The sequence below is a fragment of the Notamacropus eugenii genome, chromosome 1, assembly GCF_028372415.1.
Source record: "Notamacropus eugenii isolate mMacEug1 chromosome 1, mMacEug1.pri_v2, whole genome shotgun sequence".
Lineage (NCBI taxonomy): Eukaryota > Metazoa > Chordata > Mammalia > Diprotodontia > Macropodidae > Notamacropus > Notamacropus eugenii.
This window is the reverse complement of record NC_092872.1, coordinates 87,839,752-87,867,203: the sequence shown is the minus strand read 5'-3', so window position 1 is coordinate 87,867,203 and position 27,452 is coordinate 87,839,752. Positions and strand designations below refer to the sequence as shown.

At 38.4% G+C, this 27,452-nt stretch overlaps 1 protein-coding gene across 2 annotated transcripts in view; it reads right to left on the bottom strand.

The window, feature by feature from the left end:
• HAPSTR1 (HUWE1 associated protein modifying stress responses) overlaps positions 1-25,507 on the bottom strand; it is a 44,855-nt gene extending 19,348 nt beyond the window's left edge. Inside the window, exons 1-3 of one of the 2 annotated variants that reach the window (XM_072608846.1) lie at positions 25,161-25,507; positions 24,243-24,323; positions 13,401-13,676 (exon numbers count right to left, since the gene is read on the bottom strand). In XM_072608846.1, coding sequence (XP_072464947.1) covers positions 13,401-13,676; positions 24,243-24,323; positions 25,161-25,383 — 580 coding nt within the window. In that variant the 5' untranslated portion in view covers positions 25,384-25,507. The remainder of the gene's footprint in view (positions 1-13,400; positions 13,677-24,242; positions 24,324-25,160) is intronic. The other variant, XM_072608837.1, reaches the window with a different exon arrangement.
• Positions 25,508-27,452: the final 1,945 nt, after the last annotated feature.

Below are 27,452 nucleotides of genomic sequence, written 5' to 3'. Positions count from 1 at the left end.
TGGTTGCCAAAAAGTTCCTGATCACGAATTTAAAAAAAAAAATTTAAGAACTGCATTTCATTATAATTGGTTTCTTTTGTAATCATGTATTTTATTTTATTCACTTACAAAGTTACTCTGAAGGTCCATATGCTTCAAACTACCAAGAGTCTATAACACACTCAGAAGAGATTAAGAACTTTTATACTGGTTCAGAGTATTATGATGATATTGAAGACTATAGAAAATAGTATTTCTTACAAAACCACAAAAGGCATTTAAGAAAATCAGACTATAAAGAGCTTAGTCAGAGATCATCCCTACAGTATTTGCAGATAAAATGCCAACAGCTGAAAAATAAACAAATCAGTTGTCATTTTTATCTTGACCTATTTTCATTAGTACTGAGGGTAGAATTAGATTCTACCACTTCAGTAGTCAATGTGATCTCTGGGCAAATGTCAGTAAAAAGATATAATAAGCAAAACTTTGTTCCAAAATATTACTTTGTATTTGGTTAGTCTGAAATGTAATCAGAACAAATCCAGATTAGAGGCCATACATTTTCTAAGACAGACTCAGCTCAAAATAAGACATGTTGGCAAAAGGAGGAAATTCCATAATTACAGAAGACATTATCACAGTGTAAATAACACTGTCGTTTCCCCTCCCCAAAAAAAGATAAGGGGCAAGAAAACAGTAAATACTGAGACATGTCTTTCTTTTAAAATGAAACTAGGAAAATCATATACAAATGCAGAGCGGTCATGCTTGGTTAAAACGTGAAAAAAGAATAGGCATGCTTTCATAAATGGCTTTCTACAGCAGACATCTTTAAGGTCATAAAACCAAGAAGTGTGAAAATATAAGTTCCCTCTATTACTGCTGGTTGATTTTTTGAAAATCATTAAAATCAAGACAACAAAATACAGCTTTCAATTCTGTTCTTCAAGCAAGATATAAAATAGGAAAAAATGAGAAGGCTGAAATAATTGAACTCCCAGGTCTCTTTCAGCTCTAGATCTAAGATCCTTTCCTTAATAGTCACATAACTTGCTCACCTTTGCCTTGGAAAGTATCGTGCACACTGTCCAAATATGTCTTACTGTGAGGAGGAGTTTACTAAACACTACAAAGACTTCCCAGTAGAAACCACTGAAAAAACAAGAATAGTCTAATCGTATGCTATGAAAATAAAGGCAAACTAAAAACTTCATACTGCCTATACTGTTCAAGTACCTGGATGGGTAGTTCTTGGAATTACAGGATTTAGAGCTAGAAAGGATAAGTTATTATCATTTAGTCTATGGACTTTCATTTCACAAACAGATGCTGAAGCACAGAGAGGAAAAGTGAATTCTTCAAGCAGCCAGGACTCAAATCCAATTTCCAACTACAAAGTCATACAGGCATTGCAAGTGGACCCATAATTAAAGAGAAAAAAAAACCAGAAAAATTGTAGCACTTTCAATACTATATGGTATAACTACATAATATACATACTATATAATACTATACTGTATAACACTTGACTGTTAAGCCATGGATCATTATGATCTTGCAAAAAACAAAAGTATAAGTAACCCAAAGAGCAACATAAAATTTGAGTAGGCATAGACTCCCAACACATAACTAGACTTCTGACCATATATGCATATTCTCACTGAGCATGTACGTAGCGAAAATAAACAAAAAAAGAAGTAAACAGCCTGAATGCTACCATGGAATTCATAACATTATTCAGAGAAAGACCTCCCATGTTTTAGACGCATCTTCTATTATGAGAAAGAAAGGACAAGAATGACTCAGAATGGAAAGATCTTTTATCTCAATGCAAGGTTCAACTGGTGAAAGTGGAAACTTAAAATATTTAGTTACAAGTAATTTTTCTCCAAATATACTCTCATTTACCATAACCTTGCAAGAATGAATGAAACATCTGAGCATTTACTATGTGCAAAACACTGTAATAAATGCTGGGAATACAAATGGAAAAGACAGTCACCACTCTCAAGGAACTCATTCTAAAGGGAGAAATAACACATATGGAAAGATTTCATGTGCAAGTGAAATGGTGCTCAGAGTACAGCTGAAAACTTAATACATACTCCTTACAATTCTTTTAAATTTCTTATTATTGTGAAAGCTTTGGTTTTCCTTTTAGAGAACTGTAAGTTCAATAGCAAGCCCAAATGTCCCTCTGAAAAATTCTCTCCTAAAATTGCTCTTAAATCACAGATATTTCGAGAACAAAAATTAACCCTGAAGGCAATCTTCTATGAATATAGCCCAGAAATATAAAAAAGTTATAAATTAGTTGATCAAGTATAATTCAAGGCAGCAGCCCTAGGTAAAATTATTAAAGTTTGTCCTTTGGCCCTCTGCCTTCCCTGTTCCTTTTTCTCCTTCCTGAAAACCTGTTGTGCCCTTTCTATCCTATGTACTCATTTTTGCTCCTATCTAGATTCTGATTAACCCTGTTCCCTTCTCAATTTATAATTAAAGTATTAGCTGATATCACCTGGTCTTAGGTTTGTTACAAGCAATGCATATGATATTCAAGCCTACCCCCAAAGCTGCTTTTTCAGTTACACAACCATATTCCTTTCAAGTGATTTTGCATTTGAACAAAACACTAATAATAATCAAAGAAATGTAAATTAAAGCAATTCTGAGGTTTTACCTCAGGTCTATCATTTTAGCAAAGTTGATAAAAAAAAAAAAAAAAAAGGATAAGCCACAGGGGGATAAATTGATGCACTGGAAAGCAATTTGGAACTATGCCCCAAAAGTTATCAATACCACTACTGAGCCTAAGCTTCAAAAAGACTGAAGAAAAATGAGAAGGACCTATAGGTACAGAAATACTTATAAAAGTTCTTTTGTTGTGGGGCAAAGAACTGGAAACAAAAAGTGTACGCAACTGACTGGGGAATGAATGGTTGAACAAATTATGACCCATAAATGTGATGGAATACTACTGTGCTTAAGAACAGTTTTACAGAAACCTGGAAAGGCACATGAACTAATGCAGAGGGCACAGAACTAGAAGAACTATTAACACTATAACAATACTGTAAAAGTAAAGAATTTTAGAAGCCTTAAGAACTCTGATCAACCATGATTCTAGAAGACTAATGATGAAGAATATTGCCCCACCTCCTGACAGGAAGGGTGATGGACTAAGAGATTTACATTTTTTGACATGACCAACATAAAAATTTATTTAGCTTGACTATTCATATTTGTTATAAGAGGTTTTTGTTTTGCAAGGGCTGGGAGCAAGAAAAAAATAAATGCTTAGTAACTGAAAATAAATTTTAATTAAAAATAAAATCAATAAAAAAGGAAGAAATACAGTACTTGATCATGCATGTATCTTCAACTAGTAACCAGACTGCAGAAGGTCAGCTTCTTCAATACTTCCAAGAGATTCATGGTTTCATTTGCGTGAGTAATCTCAAACATGAGAGATGGTGAACTCACCATAATTCAGTGGCCAGTATTGATACGACTTACTGGAGAGCTTGCACACCACTGACAATCTTTGACAAAGTGACCTCTCCTCCACAATGAGGCAATGAAAGGAAGACTTTAATACAAGAACCATAATGCATAATGCTTTAAAAGGCTCAGAAAAATAAAGTTAAATGTTCTCAAATTACCTTAACTAAAAAACAATAAACCTAGAAATAAAAGTATTTCCCATGGGAAGGTATTTGCTAAGTAAAAATGCCACCCATTCTATGTTAACCGATTATGCCACACAGAAGCAATCTCTCTCCCTCTCTCTCTGAATTCCTATAACAGACCTCATTTGTACCAATTACATGTTCGCATTACACAGTCCTTTATATTGGAGTAGTACACGTCTTATCTCCCCTACCAGACTTGATTGTAAGCTCCAAGTATCTCCTATACTACTTTCAGGACAATAGGAACAAAATAAACACTTGTTGAAAATGAAAATTCAAAATGAAACTTCAGAAAATTCAGAATTCAGGTACGCAAGTTTGCAAAATTCAAGTTTGATTTTAAATGGTTTATAGGTTCCATGGGGCAGGTAGGGGGAAGGGGGAAATAACACAACTGAAATATTAATTATAATAAAAAATATATTCAATTGTCCCTGTAGTTCAGCTTGATTTCCACCCGTAATGTCTAACAATGTAGAGTGGACAACGTTGTCTCTAAGTTGCAAACAGTTTTTTGCATACAGCTCATATTCCAGGTGGTCTCGGTTTCCACTTCTGAGTTTACTATGGTAACTGGTTGTCTGAGCCCCAATTAACCCTACTAGAAGGCAAAAAAATCTTGTGTTGTAATTTGCATTCCACAGAATAATTGCAGAATTTGATTTTAAAATAAAGAAATTAAGGGGTCTTCAACAATGTGTTTACATTGTTATAAAAGAACAGCTCTAATCCAAGATAATTGCCTACTCTATATTTACATACTGTTAAACAGCACAATTCCAAACACTGATAGGGAGAACTATATTTTTACTTAAAAACTGTAAGAAAAAAATCCCTTTAATTCAAACTTAATTAATTTAATCTTAATTTAATTCCAACTCATCTACTGATGATGACAAACCTATTTTTAAAAATTTTCACAATTTTAATGAACCTACTATTAGAAACAGATATACAGATGGATACACACACAAACACATGCTTAAGTTGATTCATAAAAGCAAAATTACTGTGGGCAAGTAACTAAGTTCTATGTACCACAGACTCCTCCTCATGGATCTCCTCAGACTAGAATTGCACAGGTCCTTCACAACTGACCCAAGTTTAAGAATAAATACAATATAATTTCTAGTTTCTAGAATGGGTCAGAATTACCAAGAGTTTTCCCTCATTCCTACGGCCCCAAAACTACCTGAGATTTAAGGACTACACGCCTAGTAGGCAATTTTTAAATTTGTAACAATACAAGACAATGTTCCTCCATCTTCTCTCTTAAAGATGACACAGTGCACAGACCACTGGCCCTGGAGGCAGAAGGACCTGAGTTCAAATCCAGCATCAAACCCTCACTAGCTGTCACTTAAGTCACTTAACCCCTACTGCCTCCCCCAAAAAAGTGAAAGTGTACACGTGACACATAGATATGTGGGAAAACTTTGACACTGTCTGTCTTGACTATTTACAAAACTATATTTAAGGGATCCTCATTCTATATACAAATAAATAAAAAGCAAAAAAATGAATAAAAATCATTACTTATACAAAAATGTATTACTGTTTTCCTAATGTATATGGAGAGATTCGTGATAAATAAAATACAAATTCACTTAAAAGACAAAAAAAAACCTTATATTTATCTGAAAAATCAAATAACTAGCCATTATGCACACTCTAGGTAAGTTTTAGAAGAGGCTCTTATTTTGAAAGAGGCATAACTGGATTCATGTGACTCATGGAAGTTATGGTATTCTGGTCAACAAAGCCCTATTCTCTAAGTCTCAGTTTCTTCAACTGCTAAACTGAGAGGCTAGTTTTATTACCTTATATTCCACTATTTGCTAAATGAGGCAGCACGGTAGGGGAGTCTAAATTTATTCCATGAAAATATTTCATGAGACAAAAACCTAAGAGTTCCAATCATTAAGTAAAAACTTCAGATACATTACCTTTTTTTTTTTTTTTTTTGGCTAAAAACACTAACTCTATCCAACTCTAGAACCACCTAAGTATGTTAATATCTGATGATAATAAAATCTCAAACTAAAGAATTCTCACAGAATAGGTTGCCTGAGATAACCAAGTTTTGCTAACAACAGATTTTACCGTTAAGTCAAAGAATTTTTCATTTTAGATGGCAATCTTTTTAAAGATTTCTAAAGATGACTATTATGAAAAAAAGCTTTTAAATAAGCATCAATAAAGTTTTAAGCAATATTTTTATAGAGCATTGCCTGATTCTCTTATCTTCTTAAAGACTGAAAACCCTGAAGGGGGGTGGGGGTGGGGAGGAGAGAGGAAGATAAGATGTTTTGGTCTAAATCTGTGATTTCATTTGTACAGGGATATCCCAATGATGAAATCCCTCTTATCAATGCAGACTGAGATCTATTCTGAAATTAATGGTTTCAGAGAATTACCTGGGCCACTGTAAAGACACTTGTAGAGGGTTACACAGCTGGCATGTGTCAAATGGTGAACCTAGGTCTTCCTTATGTCTAGTGGGCTCTTCTACCTTAACTCATTCTGCCTCTCTTGAAAGTAGATAAGCTTCAAAAATTTCTTAAACATTTACATATATTGTACCGAGCCAAAATAGCTGGGGAAGAGGTATCCAACCTGAAACAACAATCTAATAAACCTGTCATAATTCTATAAAAATCAAAAAAAAAAGGGTCCAACTGAGGGTCTGAGCTTTAGTACTTGGGTTTTGAGAACTACTTTATGTATCAACTTATTTCTATACTTTTGATTCTCAGTTTGTTACTATAATTATACATTAATGTTTTAGAAAAGCTATATCCCCAAAATAAGTAACATGGAAGGCAAGTTCACTGGATGCCTTATAACTGCAAAAATACCAACAACTATTTTCTATACCAGTGACAACAAACACTGGTCTGAATAATAAGACGTATTTATTACCAAGCACCTACTATGTTGCAAGGCATTTTGCAAAGTACCAATTTATAAACAATGTAGTCAGCATATATCACAACGGAAAAAGTCATAACCAAAGGGACCACAACTCCATTCCCTTCAAAACAACTGGAAATCCTGCCCCTAAAGAGGGATATGCCCAGGTTTGGGTTTACCAATGACAAACCAAGTGGTAGACTGATCTCTGACCATGTGGATAATAAACATACATAATCCAAGAATGGATAATCACAAACTATGCTTTACATCTTTATTCTACCAAAAAAAAAAAAAGTCTTTGACATTTCCCTAGAAAAGACTTTCATATAAAAGCTCTCGTGAAACTATCTTTGATACTGACAGCACCCTATCAAACTACAGAATTATTAGTCCCATGTGTGAAAAAACTTTAGAAAAATAACTATATACTTATTCTCTTCCTTTCCCTCTTTCAAAATAGTCTTGCTTTTGTTTTGAGGGGAAAGGAAACAGGGATGGTAACTATGCAAACATTTAATTACTGACCCAGTAATACCTACAGCAGTTTTCATTAATCTGAAACTGTAACACACACTTCTCCCTTCACTTCACATCTATACCCCCAAATAATAAAGAAAATGACTCAACCAGACCTGCAGATTCAGTTAACTGAAACCTAGATCTCCTATTTCCTTTATTCCTTTAGAATTCATCCTTGCTTGGAAGAAAGATGCTTAATTTTATGAGGGAAACAATTTGCAAATAGTCAATTGAAAGATAATGCTTACATTTAAATTTAACCTCCTGTCTCTTTGGTTGACAACGACAATGTGGTGCTTTAAGATTTGCAAAGCACCTTACAAATCTCATTTGATCCCCACAAAAAAATAGGCAGTTGCTACTATCATCCCCACTTTACAGATGAGGAAACTGAGGCAGAAGTTAAATGGCTTGCTCAAGGGCCACAAAGCTAGTGTGAGGCAGGATGTAAGGCAAAAAATGTTGAGGACGTTTTCCTCTGCATCTTTCAAGGGTCACCCAAGCTGAAATCCTTTGGCAGGCCACAGGTTGCGTAGGCTTGCTTTATCCATTGCACCATCCTTTTCTAGATGAATTAAGGAGATTACAGCTCCAATTCAACTTGTGTCACTGTTGACTGAGACTAGAAGTACAGGACACCAGGATTATAATCCAAAGAAAGGAGATAAAGCTGCAGTTTTAGAGTAGAGAAGAGTGGGAAACTGGTTCCTTTACTTTATCTATTCCAGTGGTCTCCAAACTTTTTTTGACCATGTCCCCTGACAGTACATTTCTTTGAGCATGCACTCAACATACATATTGATTTATAAATCATATTATGTACTACTGCATTAATTACTATGAACATTATTAAACACACCACAGAAACCTTAAAATTGTGGGAAAAAAAGATCAAATTAGTATTTGATAATAGAGCCAACAGGGGCTACTGGAGCAGGGACTGACATGTTAAGATTAGTTCTTTAGGAATATTAATTTGGCTGTTGTGTGGAAAATGGATTTAAGTGGGAAGAAATTTGTTACAAGGAGACCAATTAGGAGGGCCTAAATGAAAACTTATGTTTATGAGTGGAGGGGTGACAGATTCAAGAAATGAGAAAGTAGAAACACCAAGATTTTGTCATTGATTGGATATGTAGAATGAGAGTGAGGAGTCAAGAATAACAGCAAGACTGTGAGCCTGGAGGAATAGGAAAAATGGTGGTGACTTCACAGAACCAAGACGATTTAAAGATGGGGCTAGATAGATTTGGGCAGGGAAATTAATGTATTAAAGCCTGAAGTGCAAATGACCATTCATTCATATTTGTTCATCCTATATGATTTACTCTATCAAATCCAAAAGAAACAAGAGGTACAAAAGAGAAAAGAAAGGCAGGAATTTTACTCATTGATGATGATGTGGGGCCTGAAGGGGAGTGGGAAATTTTGTCTGACTGCTCAGGCATCCTGCGCATGCTCACATCCTTCCTAGGTTGTTACAGAGAAATCAAAGTAACAGGAGGGGGTCGATTAAGAATGCTGAATGATAACTGGTAAAGAAAGTGCTGCAGTTGTGTTGGAGATGAATCCATAATTGGTTTGGGTGGGGTGGATGAGATGTAATCCCCCTTTCCCACCTCCCCTCTTCAGACTAGAAGATCATCCACTCAGTGTTCATGACAGCACCACCCCACTTTGGAAACCACTGGTCCATTATAGACAAGGAAAAAGCATTATATACCTTGAAGTAACTACTTGAAGGCACTACGTTTGTTAATTCAATGGGGTAGGGAAAAGAGGTAAGAGAAAAACTTTTTATTTCTTCTCAAAATGGGAAAGAGATGAAGTGTAAAGACAGTTCCTTACGGTACTTTACATTACAGTCCCTCAAAACATAAGAGCTTAATACTTATAAAATCAAGACACAAAGAAAAAAACAAAATAAATCTTAAAACATTTTGATTACAGGCTGATTTTAGTTTGTGAAAACATCCCAATGCACACATCAACATCATATCCTTGAGCTCTTGGAAATATTTACAAACTCATTACCTTCACCCCACCTAATTTTAGTCTGCATATCAATTTAGACATTAGTTTAAATGAAATAAACTTCAGACATTAAACATCTGAAAAAAAAAGCTTGGCTAGGCAAATTAAGCACAAACAAGATTTAAGGCATAATGTTTTGCTACTTATGGGATTAACTTGGCAAATTTTAAACCATTTTAACCAAATCATTTTTATACAATGCACTATTTACAAATTAATCAGTTCAATAAAGGGGAACAAATAAAATCCAAGTGATAACACTGAGCTATTAGTTTTGAGTTACTATAAACATATACAAAGTAATAAAAATAACACTAAAACTTATTCTGTAATTATTATTTCCCCCAATTACCCTGAAGTCTTCCCTAACAACATTACCTTTTAGTGAACAATTTGAAACTAACAACATGTGGATGGGTTTCATTCCAGGGATTTTATTTTGTCAGTAAGGAAACTGACAAAACTGTTACACTGGAACAATGTGGGGGAAAAAACAGAGTAAAATCCCATTAAAGCTAATTTAGTTCTCCTATGCACTAGTTATCCTCCAGGTAGAGAAAGACATCTCTCCTCAGTTCAACTTTTTGGAATATCTGATTTCTTAAAACAATTCTTCTGAAAGAAGCCTTTACTGATCCAGCCAGCTACAAGTTCCCTTCCTCCCCAAAATACCTTACACATAATTATTCTGTGTGCATGCAAGTACATACACACACATATACACACCTTTGTCTTTGTATCTCCAGGGTTAGCCCAATACTCAACACAAAGCAGGCAATTTATAAATGCTTAATGACTAACTATAGCTCAGGTCAATTGATGTTCTGCAGAGCTTAACAAACCAATTTGGAAGGGGGTGGGGAAAGAAAATTTCAAGTCCTCCAGTAAGTTTTTTGGTTTTGTTTTTTTTTGTCTCCTTACTGACAATGCCTGCCATGTGTCAGACGCTTATAATAAATGTGCAAGTCCTAAATATAAATGTAACCGAAAAGTTCTCATCAAAATTATTACATTTATAAATAAGACACAAAATCAGTTTTCTCATCTGTAAAATGAGAAGGTTGAACTTGATGGCCTCTAAGGTCCCTTTCCAGCTATAGATTTATTATTCTGTAGGAATTAAGACAATAGACACTGAAATTGAAATAATCTGAGTAAATACTAACACCTACTTATACGATTTTGATACTGATCTGAAAGAAATCTAGTTGAAGAGAATGTAGATGTATTATAATTATACTAAAAGAGACCTAAAGAATGAATGCTTTGCACATAGCAAGTAGAAAGCACTCATTCAATCTATTAGACTAAACTAAGTTTCAAAACTATTATTTTAACCACATTTTAAACAATATCCTAGAAAAAAATCAGGGAGTTTACAACTACTCAGGAAATAGGGATGCCATATCACAAAGCCAATGGCTGGTTTTAAAGTTTTTAGGTTAATTTAAGTGATTTCTCAAAACTTATGACATGGCTAAGGCAGGAATACCAAAAACTCCTCAGAATTTAAGTTCCTTCTTACTAAAGATCTTCAAAGCAAAGGATCTTGTCAAGCATACTGCAGAACAACTGACACTGTAACATTCTGAATGTAAAACTCGAAAAGTCATGAATTTTTAAAATTTTAAAGTTATTGTCTTTTTGGTCAAGTTATTGTCTTCATGTGATACCATGACCACAAGCATCAGCTACAATTTTTATAAGAATTCTTTGTACTTAAGTTTTGGTGTTAGGATAAATTTTTAAAATAATGAAGGGCAAGAAATAGTACCTATTACAAGAAAAGATTATCTATATTGCATCTTTCTTGAAGTTTAGTCATTTGTTTGAGGTTTCAGACCCGGTGTTTTTTAAGTCAGTGTACCTTACATATGTTATCACAAAAAAAAACAAAATCAGTGACTATCTATCTCTCCAGTTTTCAGTCAACTTAAGCATCATGCCACCTCAGAGAACTACACTCAATGACGCTCTTGATTATCAGTAGTACTAAAACAAGGTTTAAACCTGCTTGCCAAGGGTATTTTCACCTGTGAATGATAATAACCTACCCAGAGTGAAAATAGAAAAGGAATCCCCTCCTAAAGGTGAGTTCCTCTAGATGGTTTTGTTGCAGAAGACATTATGGTGAATGCATCAAGCCCCCCAAATCCTACAGGCTATCTTCACTGAGAAACCTGATCATCTAAAAAAGCAGCCTAACAATTCATGCAACAAAAATCAAACGCATGAAAAATGCCTCTTTTCCAGAGTGCAAAATGCAGATTGATGAGCAGTCCATTAAGTCAGTCCATCAGTACATATATTTAAGGATAATCATTTTAGATGGACAATGAGATGGGTCCAGATCAAGTAGGAAGGAATGCATTTGAGAAAATAAGCTGTGTTTTCAACAATTTCAACCTATACTGGTGCCTTTACACTTTACTCCCCTCTATGCAACTCTATGATCCAGATACCCTTGCCTACTTGCTGTTCTCCACACATGACGTTCCATCTCTTAGCCCTGAAGCTAGCTGCCCCTCCCACTCCCCATCAACGTCAAGAATACTCAAGGCTTCCTCACCCCTGACCTGTTAGTTTCTCTTCAAGATTCACTTTAAAGCCCATTATCTAAATTTTCCCCTTTCCACCATACACAGCCACCCCTCCCAACCCCCAACCCCCAGTTGCTAATACCTCCCTCCCCATCCCCCCACCTTCATTATCTTCTATCCACTCTATTTACACACTTTCTTCCCCCAATAGAATGTGAGTTCACATTGAAGGCAAGGGCTGTTCTTGCTTTTAGCACAGTGCCTGACATATAACAAGCATGCTTCCTGACTGATGCATAAGTCCATCTTTCAACAGTATTTTCCTCCTGGTGATACTTGTGAAATGATGGAAGAATACAATATCCAAAAAATCAAAATTACAGATGATCTGAAGAACAATGGAGGTACACACTAGACTCAAGAAGATTGAAGATTATTACAAATTATGATTTATATGCAACAACAAGTGGCATACGTGAAATTCTCTAGAAAATATGCGATCACAAAAAGGAAATAGGCTGGTCTTATATTCAATGCCAGTGATAAGACAAATAACACAAATTCTGGGCTGGTACCCAAAATATACAATAAAACCCAGCACAATAGGTACATCTTTGCTCTACTGAGGATTTATAGGAGGATATGGACAAGAATAGTACTCAAGGAGCTACATATGGATTGTGATCTAGATTTACAAAGTGTTATCTGTGTCTATAAGAGCATAGAACACTGAATATGTACTACCAGAGACTTAGCTTTAAATCCCAGCTCAGCTATTAACTATTTGTGTGGATATGGCATTGGCTAAGATACCTAACTTTTCTAAACCTTTTTCCTCTTCTGTATATCATCAGTAATAATAACACTTGCATTATCTGAGTTTAACGGGAAGGAAAAGTACTACCATGTAAACCTGTAAGTCATAGACAAACATCACTACAAGTATTAAAATAAATTACCAAAAAGAAAAAAGAAAGTGCTTTTCAATGAGCTGCATTCCTGAACCTGATTTCTGTTATCAAAATGTCTGGTTCATATTAATTCCAGCCCTGGGAAAAGGAAAGTGTATAAGTTTGTAGGACCCCTGATGTTCCAGATAATATCAACTAATAGGAACTAAAGGCAGAGTAAATAAAGTAAGTTAATAATTCACTCATTATTTCCACATCTGGTTGGTTATAAGCTCATCATCACTACAGAATCATTAGAGAAAACAAGTAAGCTTTTACAGGGACTTCTGAAAGAAAAAAATCATCTACATGCTAGAACTTCTCTGAATCATTATATTTAGCAGCAATTAGGTAGGCCATGATAATTATAAATGTTACATCTTAAGAAAATCTAAAAAATGTGCTTAGCAATAAAGATTAATCAGCACATATGAGGTAAGAAAATCCAATCAATTTCAAGAACACTGAAAATTCAGGCATACTACTCTCAATGCCTGCTAACACACACTTGGCACAAAATATTTAGCTCAAAAAACAGCATCAGGGGCATTACAGAATTAGGTCTGTCAATCTAAAAACCTGTTTACCTAAGTTCTTGTTTAACATCCTACTTACACGTTCCTAATAAAACCTACAAATGTCAATACACTTTAGCTGTAATGGAAAAAAAAAAAAAGACAACAGCCTAAATTCAACTCTGAGCATGAAAGGAAGTCCAAACAAGTCATAATCATTTTTAGCAGAGAAATGTTTTTAAAAAGCTTTACCATGCAGAGCTATGGCTTCACGGAAGGGTTGCAAATCAGTCTCTACAGATGAGCTAGTTTCTGTTGAAGTAGCTCGGTTAGGGGATACTACAGTTAGTCTTGGGGGAGCTCTAGAGTTTCGTGGAGGAGGAACTTTTCCACAGAGGAAGCTGATCAAGTCTTCTCTACGAATAGTTCTTCTGCGTTTTTTAACCCATGCTAACACATCCTTATTGCGACGCTGGTAGCCAATTTGAATTCCTAGATCAAAACTTCGTTGATGGGCATCCACGCTTTCTGTTTAAAAAAAAAAAAATACATATTTATCAGTTATTATGTTTGTTATAAGGTTCCAAAGCAGAAATTTTACAAATGGCTCAGATCTAAGACAGTGAGACAAGTTTCAATATAGAGCATTAATATTCTTCAAATTTTTAAAAAGCTGTTATTAAATTGACTTAAGAGTATAAATGACATTTTACCCTAATCCCAAATTTTAGAGCTTCTTGCTAAAAGCAATTAGATTCAGATCTCACTCCTTTATTACAGACTAACAAATAAAAATTCAGATTTTATCTTTTACTAAACTGACACTTTCCAAATGACTAAAATATTATTGTATCATAACTTCTTAAGCAATAGTATGTATAACAAAGAAATTTTTACAGAAAAAAATTAAGTCCTATTGAGTAAATCAATCCTGTCTCTTCACTGATAAGATCTTATTATAAAATTTACCTCAGTTTATTTCCTTAATTTTTAAACCAGGCACTGCCATACTTGTGCTTTAAAATTTCATTCCCACCCAACCTCCCAATTCAATAAAATTGCTGAAAATGATTCAGATAATAAAGATGTGTCCACTTCAAACAACACAGTTTTTTTAAAAAACTGTTGTGAAATCAGATCATAAATACATGCTAATTTATAATGCAATTTCAGAGATACATTCCCAGAGAAATTTAACAGATCTAATAAAAAACATACTCAACACAGCAAGCCTTGTTAAGGTACATTTTTAAAAGGAAAAAAAATCCATCTTTTTTGAGATTAGAAAATATTAAACTTCAGGATGAATGAATATTTTACATTTTTCTTGGATCCTAGGATACTCCGTAGTTATGTCAGTAGACCCAGTCTCTAGTAGACCACTTCTAATACCTATAGAACCTTGTCCTAAAATTTGCCACACCATCTCCTTATTTTTCAGTTGTCCAATTTTGTACTTTACTCTAGTTCAGTAAAATAATCCTTGTTAATCTAACAGCCCCTTTGGTACAGTTTCTCTAATAGTAAGTATTAGAAAATCTTAAAAGTCACCAGTCACTGGCAAATTAATGATACATTTCTAATCATTTGCAAATAAAGCACATCCTTTATTCCTGTTTTTTTGTAAAGAAAAACTTTCATAAAATGAAAAAAAAAGTTCTTAATTTATTGTCTTCTTCAGTTTTAAATCCTAAATGTCTTTTTAACCTAGGCTCATCTTTGGAAGGAAAAGATAATGACTGACTTCATTGTAGTCACAAATAAAAAATTATTCTATTCTCAGAGCAGATCCCAAACTGGAAAAAAAAAAAAAGTGGCAGTATGTGGAAAACAAAACCAGGACATAAATCACTCAATAACAAAAAAAAGAAAAAAGAAAAAAAAATTCCTCCCATTATAATGAGTTAGATCTTTATTAGATACACTGAACAAAAGGCAAAATTATTCCATACACTATAAGGCCAAAGGCACTATGTGGGTTAGTATTGTTAAAGGAAGGGTTCACATTCTTTGGGGGAAGAGGGGAAAGCAGAGAGAGGATACATATGTGAGTGAGTGTATGGAAATACATGAATCAACGTAACAAAAATGCAAAAAGGAGAAATAAAAAACAAACCAATATCATGCAAAAAAAATTCTCTAAGTTCATAGCTTGATCAGAAGAGATAAATTTCTAAATGTAAATTGTACTTTTATTATTTTAATCCTTATTTTGTTATTGAGTTACTCATAATATAATTTTACTAAGAAAAAATAGGATTGTCTGTACACTTTGGAAGAGAGCTCATTAAAACAAATCCCTCCTAAATAATTTAAACAGGCTAACTACACCTAAAAATACATCATAAAATGAAAATAATGTTCAATTATGTTTCCACTAAGAATACAAGAGAAAACAGACTTAAATTATAGCAATTTGCAAGAAGGGCCATAGAGTGTACACTTTTCCATAGTGGACAGAGGGAGTTACTTTTTAGCCCTATGGTTAGAGGAAGAAGTAGTAGCCAAAAAAAAAAAAAAAAGTGAAATCATGACACAAATCTAAGGTGCCTCACTGTACCCCACACATCTCTCTTGTTTAAGAGGGAAAGCCACTGACCCAGAGCAATCAAGATGCTCAAGCCTACACTGAAAAAAAACATTTAAATCAAGTTCATAACTAGAGTAGTCTAGCCTACCCCCTTCACTCCTTACTCTCTACCACTAAGCATTTCTCAATGTGAAAGGGCAGAAGATAATTTAGGAGACGTATAGTTTAAAAGGAACTGAATGGAAATAAGACTCTAGCCAGATTACAACATTCCCTGAATAAAAGTTAGGTGAGAGAAACACAAATTTTAGCAACAAAGATGTGCAGAACAAATATGCAACAGGCTCAGACAATCCAAAGTATAAGATGAAGCAGGCAAGGAAATATGTACCTACAAAACACAAACAGCAAAAACAAAAAGCAAAATTTCACACAAATCAAAACTGAGAGGGACCAGGAAAGTGGTTAAAAGGACAACACTGATGATTCTAGGTGAAGGAATTTTGAATCTAAGACATAAAAATGTAATTTTCAAAGAACAAAGATTACAGTCCAATCACGAAGATTTAAGGCATGTTTAAAAAATGTTTCATTGGCTGTAGCTATGTATTAATTTTGAACCCTTGCTAGAATACTTTTATATTATATAGGTCAGTCACATCAGTTGACAAATTTGTTTTAAGCCCTTGCTACCCCTCACCACCTGTTAACATGAAGCTAGGCAAAGAGCCTTTAGAAAACACAGGACTCAAAGTTTCATAAGCACTAAAATGTTAGTCTATTTTCAAAGATTCTCCAATTTTAGTCATTTCCCTAAGCAGTAATAAAATCGAATGCATGGGAGGAAAATAAAACTTTTAAAATTCTACACTTTAATGCTTTAAATATTCTTTCTTATCCTATCCATTTAGATGGCATGGTAATGTTTATTTGAAACTTTAGATGAACTGAAACAAATGCATGATCTCCTTAATATAAGATTTCAACTACCTACAAGAAGAGTAGTAATAGCAGTAACTCACATTTATATTGTACAGTAAGATTTACCAAGCATTTCTCTCACAATAACACTATGCAATACATAGTTTAAGAATTATCACCACCATTTTGCAGAAGAGGAAACTAAAACTCTGAACCTGGTCTCTAAGCTCCAAATCCAATAAATTTTTTTGGTCAGAGGTTTTTATGATAATTTACGGTTCAAAAAGAAAACAATGAACTCTAGGATTAAAGGATCAACTTCAACAGCTAAACCCTACTTCATTTTTGAATGCCATAAACAAATTGTAACTCCTAATCTCTGAATCTATAGACTCCCACCAACAATTAAGTATATCCACAGAGCTTCAGGGGGTATTAATTAGTATCTATGGCTGTGCTGGAGTCAGTTGCAAGAAGGTTACTATTGTCACATTTTCATACTGAGCATTTACACCTCAGAATTGAACAAATGCTACAAATCAGGGCTTGCTTTATTGTTTTGTTGATTGTCTAATGGGTATATTTCCCCACAAAGAGTCAATTTTAAACATTTACCAGCATACTAGCGCTGGTATCCAAAGCTACTTTCCTGAGACCAAAGCCCAACTGTTATGAAGATGAAAATTTGGCACAACCCCAAAAGTACCATTTATCTTCATATAATCAGACCTTTCTTATTAAAAGTAAATGGACTCATAAAACAGTCATTTCTGATCAGCTATAGTCCACATTTCAATACAACAGTGTTTATGTTCCATTGAAATCTGAGAACAAGATACTATTTAAAGCTAAAAGTTGTACCATCTCAGAATTTTTTAGTTTGATGAAAGGACAGTCTTTCAAGTTACTGTAAAGTACCAAGGCCAAACAAAATTAATCACAGCAAAACATTAAGTATTAAAATCTTTTAATTATCAATCTAGCTGTCCACAAAGCAGAAAAAAAATTTTCAGATTCACTCCAATTAAAAATTTAAACTAAGCAAAACCATCTTTACTAAGTTCCTTCAAGGTAACAATCACCTAAGTCTATGGAGTATGATGAATGCTTTAAAATCCTACCTAGTATGTTAAAGTATATAATTAGATATCTATTTTTAAACCCCAAAATGATTAGGAATAGTGTATAGAAGGCAGAGGAAATCAGGAAACTAGATTCAAACCCTGTCTCCTATACAGATAGCTGTGGAGACATGGAGAAGTCACTTAACCTTTCAATGTCATTACAAAGAGATTCTTCACACATACAAATTTGTGTACAAGAATTCATGTATCGTGTGTGTGTATATATTACATTATATGTACACATTACATATACATGTGTATGTGTTGTAAATATAGTTATATTGTTATGTATGATTTTCCTGCTTATCAAAAAGAATACAGTACATCTGCCACCTTCCTAGGAAATTGTAGAAACACTCCAAGAGTTGAATTAGCACTTACAGAGTATACTAACAAAACTAAGGAACCTAAAAGTTCTAGCATTTTGCTATACTCAAAAATCCCCAACAACATAGCAAACGGTATCATTTTAAATGCAATTTAAAGGACAAGAATTAAAAATTCACAAATTCTAATTACTATAAAAGAAATTGAAAGTAAACAGTTAAATGCTCTGATGAAAAAGTGAACTTAAAACAGCAAACATTTGGAAATCTGATGGAGGGCAAAAAAATGTTTCTCCATTATTTTGACAATAATTTACATTTAATATGTATGGTTTCCTTTATGGATTTTAGATTTTTAGAGTCACACAAATACATTGTCAGATATAATTCCTATTCTACACACAGGAAAGGATGAGAATCAGAGGCCAACTGACTTTTAAAAGACCTAAGTCAGTAGTAGAGCCTAGGTACTAGAACTGGGTTCTAGTTAGCAGAACTTCTTTCATTAACACCTCAATAATAACTCATGCCTCAAATAGCACTTAGCCCTTTCCTCACAGCAATAAATAAGGAAGCAAAGACCCAGAGTCATTTTAAGTGTCACAGCCTGCATTTATTATCAGTTCTCTTGATTCCAAGTCTCCTACCTTGTTGCTTCTCAATAAAAACACAAAATGTTACCATGGGATTGGTAAATTAATTGTGTGTTCGTCCTTCATTGCAGAAGACTACCATGCCATTGGAGAAATAATGACATGACCTTGCACTTGACTTTGTTTTGAATGAGGGAGGATTGCTCAGGTCACCAGCCTCACTTCTCCTCCAGAGCCATCTGAATCCAGTGACCAGATATTCAACAGGATGACTGGAGATGACCCAGGATGAGGCAATTGGGGTTAAGTGACTTGCCCAAGGTCACACAGCTAGTGAGTGTCAAGTGTCTGAGGTGAGATTTGAACTCAGGTCCTCCTGACTCCTACATTAGTGCTCTATCCACTGCACCACCTAGTTGCCCCAAATACCCTATACACTGTACCCAGAACTTAAGACTTTACAACATCAAACTGTCTTCTAGGCCCAAGAATGAGAGGGGGAAAATTGCTACAAAACAGTATGAGCTTAATGAAAATTCCAATTGAAAACTGACTCCACAAAACTATCAATGGATGGATGAGGCTTTTTTCCCTAATTTTAAGCACAGATTATCTATGGAAGACACCACTCTACTTCATGTTACTGGATTAAAAGCTGTTTTTTAAAAAGTTTTAAAGCTAAATAGTAATATCACATAAATGCCAATGGTTTATTAATCCAGCTCTAGAAAGCCATTTTAGACTTCAAAAAATTTCCCAGATCTAATGTCCATTATTATTATTAGGACCTAATGTCCAATGCAGTCTCCCCTCTACCCTTCGTAATCTTAATGTCCTTTAAGTTGGCTTCTCCATATAAAGGCCACAAAATGGACAATAATTCAAAAATTACATGACTTGGAGAAAAAAAACAGTACTCAAGAATGGTTCCCTTAAAAATGCTTCTAATCTCAGTACAAATAGTTTAGAACTTTGAAAAAAAAAGTTTGAAAAGAAGATGAAGAGGATATAGAATGCAGGACAGAAAGGAAACTATGAGTTTGAGGGTGCAAGTCACACACGGAATTAATTAATGCTTATAAATGGAGTAAAAGAATACTAATACTCTTCACCTAAAACCCTAGTCAAAGAGACAATTTCTTGAACAAACCTTAACCAAGATGCAAGCACTAATGATAAGACCTTAGCCTGAAAGGACCAGAGTCTCCCACTGCATCCTGGACCATCTCCAGTCATCCTGATGAATATCAGGCCACTGGACCGAGATGGCTCAGGAGAAGAAGGTGAGGCTGGTGACCTTGCACAGCCCTCCTTCACTCAAATCAAAGTCAAGTGAAAGTCATGTCATCATCTTGATGTCATGGTCCTCTTCAAGAACAAAGGACAAACACAACTTGTCTGTAACTACACTGTTACACTAACACTATTTACAAATAGTTTGAGCTAGATAAATGTTAAGTCAGTCATGGTACAATGGAAAAAGATGAAGTAAACCTGATTTAGCAGAAAGTGAAAGGAATGGAGTTCCAATCCTAACTCTACTAATCTACTAAATCTGTAGCTCTGGGCACTAAGGATCACAAACATAGAAGCTAAAAGGGACCTCAGTGACCCTATTCCCACTGCCTTATTTTACAGTTAAGGAAACTGAGGCCCGAGGTAGTAATTGTTTCAGAGGCTAGATGTGAACCCAAATCTTCTGACTGAAGCTACTGTTCTTTCCACCATACCATGCTGTCTCTGGTCATCTCTATATTCCAGGATCCCATAAGCCTAGAGGTACATCTAACACTATCACCAGGAGGTAATTCTCTCAAAGTACCAAGTTGTAGCCTGGATTCATTAAAACATCAGACCCAGTTTTAGATACAGAAAACTAGGAAAGACAATCGCACCCCAAAAAATAAAAAAGAGAATCAGAAGAAAGGACATTAAGTAAAGCTTAATGAGAAGTTACTCTAGATCAGGAGTTAGCACAGACTCCTTCCCAAAACCACTTTCAAACTCAAGAGTCAGCTGTCTAACAAACTAGCCAAGGATTGAAAAAGCCCTCCAATCCTTGTTTTATCTACTTTTGATTTTCCCTAAAATTTTATGAAGGGGGATTGAAAGGAGCCCCTAGTAGAGCAATTAAGTGATTATTTATGACCAGGTAAACTCTCCAGCAATTAAACTCTCCAGCAATTAGGCTGGGGATTGACCAAAGTAGTAATGGATGGAAGAACCCCTGCCTAAGAGTAAAATCAGCTCATTATCTCAACTGATAAATCCTTCCAACTTTTGAGCCTACTTTAAGACAGAAAACAGCAATATATTCCTAATACCACTTAAAAGATAAAGACATGTCACCAAAGAAGATAAGGAGAAAACAAGGAACTATTACCAGGATTCAGACACATTTATATCCAACAACAACAAAAAAAAAACCTATCCTGCCTAGGACAAAACCAAAACTATACTCATTTCTAAGTTCTACCTAGGTACCGAAAACCAACAATGTCCTAGATCTTATCTTCAAAAATACACAGAAACCTGATAACTTATTTTCTAAATGCTATGAAATGAGAATCTGAATATCAATAGTTATTCATAGATATTGAATTTAATTAGAAATCAGCAGTCAGGATTTTCCTGTACCTTTAATAAATGTAAATGCAGAAAGAATGTTCTTGAAGCAAGAGCTCCAAACCCTTTGCATACACAATCACTGTCATCAGCTGGTTGAACTTGCAACCAACAAGGCCCCCTTAGGGGCCCCTTAAAGAAACCCTCAGGTTTATTTCCATCTTAACTGTTCTCCAGTTCACTTTAGAAAATAGCCAGAAGAGTGCTCAGAGTACCCAAAATGTACCATTTTTAGTTGACTGGATGTAATGATACAGTTTAACAGTTCCTAATATTAAAGGAGTGGCTTTTCTAAACGTTTTTACTCTTTAAGGAATTCCTCAAAGTCAAAACTATTTTCATAATACTAGCATGTTTTAATTTCTAACATGGTATTTAGATAGACATAATCCACATACACAAAAGCTTTCACGAATGTTATAAAGGGATCCTGAGACTAGAAAGTTCGAAAACCACTATACTAAAAGATTGCATGTTACTTTTTTTATTTGGTATCTATACCTCAATACAGGGCACCTAGGTAACACAATGAATATAAAGTACTAGGCTTGGAGTCAAGAAGGCTCATTTTCATGAGTACAAATCTGGTCTCAGACACTTACTAGCTGTGTAACCGTGATCAAGTCACTTAGCCATGTTTGCCTCAGTTTCCTTATTCCTAAAATGAACTGGAGAAGGAAAAGGCAAACCACTCCAGTATCTGAGCCAAGAAAACCCCAAATGGGATTATGAAGAGTCAACACAACTGAACCACAATCTTTAATACTGAAAATAATTTGATGACACAATTATTTATCTATTTATAATGCTACAGTACAGTATAGTGAGAAAAGCATCACATTTAGAATCAAAAGGCCTAGATTCAAAGCCTAATGGTGCTTGTGACCTTAAGCAAATCACTTAGTCTCTGTAGGTTTAGTTCCTCATAGATTAAAAGACCTCTAAGGTTCTTTCCACCTCTTAATCCACCGATACTACATACTAAACCAGAAATCAACACCCTACCTACAACCTAAGTTCTTTACTATTTTATTTAAATAATGACCTTAGGGATAGGTGGTACAGTGGAAAGAATGTGGCATCTAAAGTCAGAGGCCTTGAGTGGAACTCATGTTCTTCCACTTAACACCAGTATGACAATGACAATAAGCCAAGTCACCACCTCTGGGCCTCAGTCTTTTCAAGTGTAAAACGAGAATGTTGCACTAGCCTAGAGGATCACTTCCATCCCTAAATCTATGATCCTATGATTTCTTCTATTTCAGGAATAAGATTTTAAAAGGGGGGAAGGGAGAAATCACTGCTTTATTAAAAATTCAAAATAGATTTTTTTTTCAAAAAACTTCATGTGCTATAACTGTTTTTTAAAAAGGATTACAACTGATGATCACTACAGGCAAATTTCATAAACATCTACACTGACATATTTACACTGACAAAGTAAACGTTAACCATATTCACAAGGAGAATTCACATCAATGGAAAATCTCAGACTCCCCTACTGCAGAATTTGTAGTAATAGAAAGTATTGAAAATATAAGGCTTTTGAACCAAAAAATAACTTCTTCCTTTGCCAATTTTCTATTTTTTATACGGAAACCATGTAAATAAAGTAGATTTTTCTATAAGAACACTCAAGAAATTTAGGGATTACTTCAATTTGCCTCAATTTCTGCATCCAGCAATCAATACTTATATTCTAGAATTTCAGCTGCATTAACATGAAGTGCCATTTTTCACTAACTTTTCATTTTTTCTTTTTAGAACTATTACCTCAGTTTAGAAGATGTATGTAATACAACTGCACTTCTACAACATTTTATAATTCAGACTATGTACAAAATCTGCCCTGTCTTTTCCCAAATCAGTAATATTATGTTTTAATTACAAATTTGTCAAAAATAAAAGTCATTCTTAACTGCTTCATATGTATTCTTTCAAATTACCACAGACAGCCAAAAGAAAACCAAAGCTTGAGCACTGGCTAGGCTAAAATGGCACTTAGAAATGGAAATTCATTAGATTTGTCACTTGTCTGGACCAGCAGACAAAATAAACCTTCCTCCCTAAAAAAAAAATTTCACATCCACATCAACCTTTTAGAATTAGCGATAGAAAACAAAAGGACGTAAACAGTTCTAAGAGACAATAACAAATTTTTACGTAAAGAATATTAGTTACCTACACATTCGTATTATCACCCATGTAATCCTAAACTCTGGAAACAAGAAATCAATGTAGAAAACGACTGTAACTTCTATCTCCTTTTTACAGCAACCTACCAAGACATTATCTATGCAAAGAAACCCCCTTAGAGCTGTAAACGATTCAGTCTTCAATCATCCAGTAGTAACACATAAATACCTAATCACTTGGCTTGCAAACCTTTTCAACCAAAGCACATCTTCCTTATTTTCAGAATCACTGTGGTATAAAATGTAATACTTCCTTACTAATGAAGCTCAGCAATCGCCCACGGATAGGCTTTGATGTCAAAGGCAAAATCACCCATATCAAAACATGTTTCCGAGTGCTAAGAAGAGACTGCTTACCAAAACTTTGCCGTCAGGTATCAAGTAAGACTAAAGAAGTAAATCTCCACTCATCGGAGAAGGCTGGCAGCTGCTACTCTCTACATACACGGACTTGGGGTGTTCCGAAGGCACAGAGCTACCCAACGGGGACACCTCACCCTGCCCAGAACCCAGCCATCCGTCATCTGACGTTTCCAGAGAAGACAGCCACAAGTGTGGTTCCCATTACGACCATTGGGCAGAAAACCACAACAAACTCGGACTGCTTCCCGTGCGGTGTCCCCACCTCGCGGCGCTCACTAGAACCCCGGCAGGAAGGCCTCCGGCGTCAGTCCCGTAACCCTTTCCTCCCCACACCAGGGAGGCTCCCCGCCCCCCGCTGTGCGAGTCCCGGCCTGTCACAGACCACGGCCCCGGCCCCGGGGTCCAAGGCATCTTTACCTTTGTAGAGGTTGGTGACGGCAGTGGCTGCGTTTTGGAAGGGAACCCAGAGGGAAAGTCCTTGCTGTTGACACACTCGATCTAGACGGACAGACAGACAGAAAGAGAGCATTTTGGAGTCAGTCCCTCGAACGGCCATGTTGGGTTTCGCCATTTTGTTCCGGGGGTTCAGGGCCCGGCGGGGCGCGGGGAGCCGGCGGCTGACCCCTCCTCCCGGGCCGTCGGGTCGGCGCTCCGGGTCGCAGGGCCCCGCAGGGGGGAGGCCCGAGCCCGGCCCCGCGCCGCGGCCCCTCCCTCGGCCCCGGCTCCGGGATCCCCGGGCACAATGGGGCCGGCCCTCACTTCGCCATTTTGTCGATACCGCCGCCGCCTCCTCCCCTCTCCCAGGGTTTGGCAGCGGCCTCGGCGGCGGCGTCTGACCCGGGAGAAGCGGGGGCGGCCCCGAGCTTCCGGGCCGGCCGGGAGCAGCCGGCGTCCACCCCTACTCCGCCCCCGGCCCACACCCACCCGGCGGCCCGGCCCTTCGCACCACGCCAAAAAGAGAAACAAGCGGAGGGGGCGGCCCCCGGCGGCCAGGGCCCCTCCCCGCCTCCCCCCAGCCCCGGGCCGAGCTTCGCCATCTTGGGGAGGGGGGGGGCTCTCGGCCGGCCCCGACCCCGGCCCCGGAAGGCAGGGCTTCCCCACCCCGGCCCCACCCTGAAACGGGGCGGAGACCCATCGCCCTCCCCCCCCGCCCCCCGCCGGGATCTCCCCCTCCCCCCGCTCCCGGGGAGGCCGGGGTCAGAGGGGGGAGCCGGGGGCGACTCCGCCCCAGCGCCCGGGCCCCGGGGCCGGTCTCGGGGCCGCGGCGCCGCCTTCCGCCATTTTGTCTCTTTTTTTCGGGGGGGGGATCGTCGGGGTCCCGGGGCGCCCCCTCACCTTTGTAGAGCTGGGCCACGGCGGTGGCCGAGTTCTGGAAGAGGTGCCAGAGCTTCTGCTGCTTGTGCTCGGGCTGCGCGGCCGCCGCCTCCTCCTGCAGCTCCGGGGGCAGCTGCTCCTCCTGCTCGGCCTCGGCCAGGCACTGCCGCTCCCACTTGGTGAACCAATGCTCGGGCCCGTGCTCCTGGATCTCGGATTCGCCTTCCTCCTTCTTATCCTCCATCCTCCTCCTCCCTCTCCGCTTCTTCTTCCTCGTCGTCCTCGTCGTCTGGCGAGCTGGCGGCGGGGCCCAGCGGCCGGCTCTTCTCTCTCCCCTCCACCCCGGGGCCTCCTTCACCTCCCCACCCCCCAGGCCCCGAGCTCACCGCACACCCCACCCCCTCAGCCCCAGCCTGGCCCGCCGGAGGGCCGGGCCGCTGCCCGCCAACCGCCGCCGCGCTCGGGCCGCCGCCGGGGAGATGAGCGCTACAACCGCCGCGGCCTCTCTCCCCACACGGCCCGCCGGGCCCGCTCCTACCGCCCCCCCATGGCGTCGCGGCCGCCCCGGAGCCGCCGCCGCCGCTCTCCGCCGGCTGCCCCACGCCCCTCGCTCACAGTCCCTGCCTGCGCCACGGAGCCCACACTGAGAACTGAGGAACGCGGCGGCGGCGGCGACGGCCGCTTCGCTTCCCCTCGTCTCCTTCCTCCCCCCGCCCCGCGCCCCCCTCCCCCGCCCACATGCTGACAGGAGAAGGGGCCGCCCACCTCTCCCCCTCCCCTTCTCCGAGTCCCACCTGCTCCGGGGCCCCCATTGGTTGGCCTCGCCTCATTCCGCGCCCCGGCCCACCCGACCTCTAGAGATGATTGGTGCAGAAGAGTGTCCGTCGTGACGTAGACGAGCTTGGGAAAGGGGAGGAGGGTGGCGGAGAGGGAATGTCATAAAGGGTGAAGAGCGCAGGAGGGAGTGGGGGGAAGAGGGTGAAGAAGCAGAAGGAGGAGCCAAGAGTGGTTGCATCCGCAAAAAAAAAAAAAAAAAAAAAAAAGACTAGAAGTGTGGGTTGCGCATGCGCATTTATCTCTTTGCCCGAAGCAGGCTGGCAGCGGTCTCTTACCCCGAGCTGTGGGGCTGGAGCCAAGGAGTCACGTGTTTCGGTGCAGGAGCCGCGCCCGGCTGGGACCTCCTTTAGAGGAGGACCGGTTTGATCCCGTGTCCCTGGCTCCCAGGGCGCAAACCGATCTCTACCCAGGGGCCCAGATGGCATCACGTCCCCTTTTCGTACATCGCTGTTTATTCCCTCGGTCCAACGCTAGCGGGAGCGACGCCCGCGACCGCCCGTGGAGCGAAATGAGGGTGCACCCGTGAATATCCTCGGGTGACCGCAGCCTGAACGCGCGCGTGGATGCAAGCGCAGAACCTTTCAGAGGTGGAAAGGAACGTGCGGGTTGTGTAATGTGATGTCCCACCCCAGGGGCGAGGCAGCCCCTGCCGTGGGCACCCCACGCTGCCTGTCAGCCGCGGGCCCTTGACCCACAGCGGCGATCGCTTCTCAAAGTTCTTTCTGCTGGGCAGAGGTCTGGCTCGCAGCGAGTTCCATTCGCTGATCCTATTTCTGCCCCGCTAGGACCGAGGAAAATTTAATTCAATATTTATCGCTTAATGTCCAAGGCGTTCAATGGCTAAGATATTAAAACGTCACCGTCGGTGTCTTCGAGAAGCGGAGAATATCCCTAAAAACTGAAGAGCCTTGCTTTAGGGATTTGAATGTGTGCAAAGGAAAGAGCTCCCACAACCGATTCTCCAGATATTTGAGAAAGCAGAAAATACTTGGGGAGGGGAGGGAGTGAGAGCAGAAAACGATCCACGGAAGATAGGATGCCTGAGCTGTTCTGGAAAAGGGTTTCCACCTGAAAGATGGAGAGGAGGGAATGCTGTGGAGGTGGGAAATGACATGTCAAGAATAATGTGGAGTGTGTGACAGAGCCATGTAAAGTGAGGCTGGAAAGCTAGGATGAAGCCAGCTGTGAAGACTTTAAATGCAGGATTGAAGAGTTTGTACTTTATTCTAGAGAAGGGATTTTTCTGAGTCATGAATCGCTTTGGCAGAATCTGGTGAAGCTTATGAAGTTTTAACTGCATAAAACAAAATACATAGGATTAAAAAGGAACTAGTGAAAATAATTATGTAACTTTTTTTCCACATTTACAGACACCCCCCCTCTCCATCGACCCCAGATTAAGAACCTTTGTTATAGAGACAGATTTTTGAGCAGAGAAGTGATGTGGTCAGACCTGTGCATTAGGAAGATTTTATT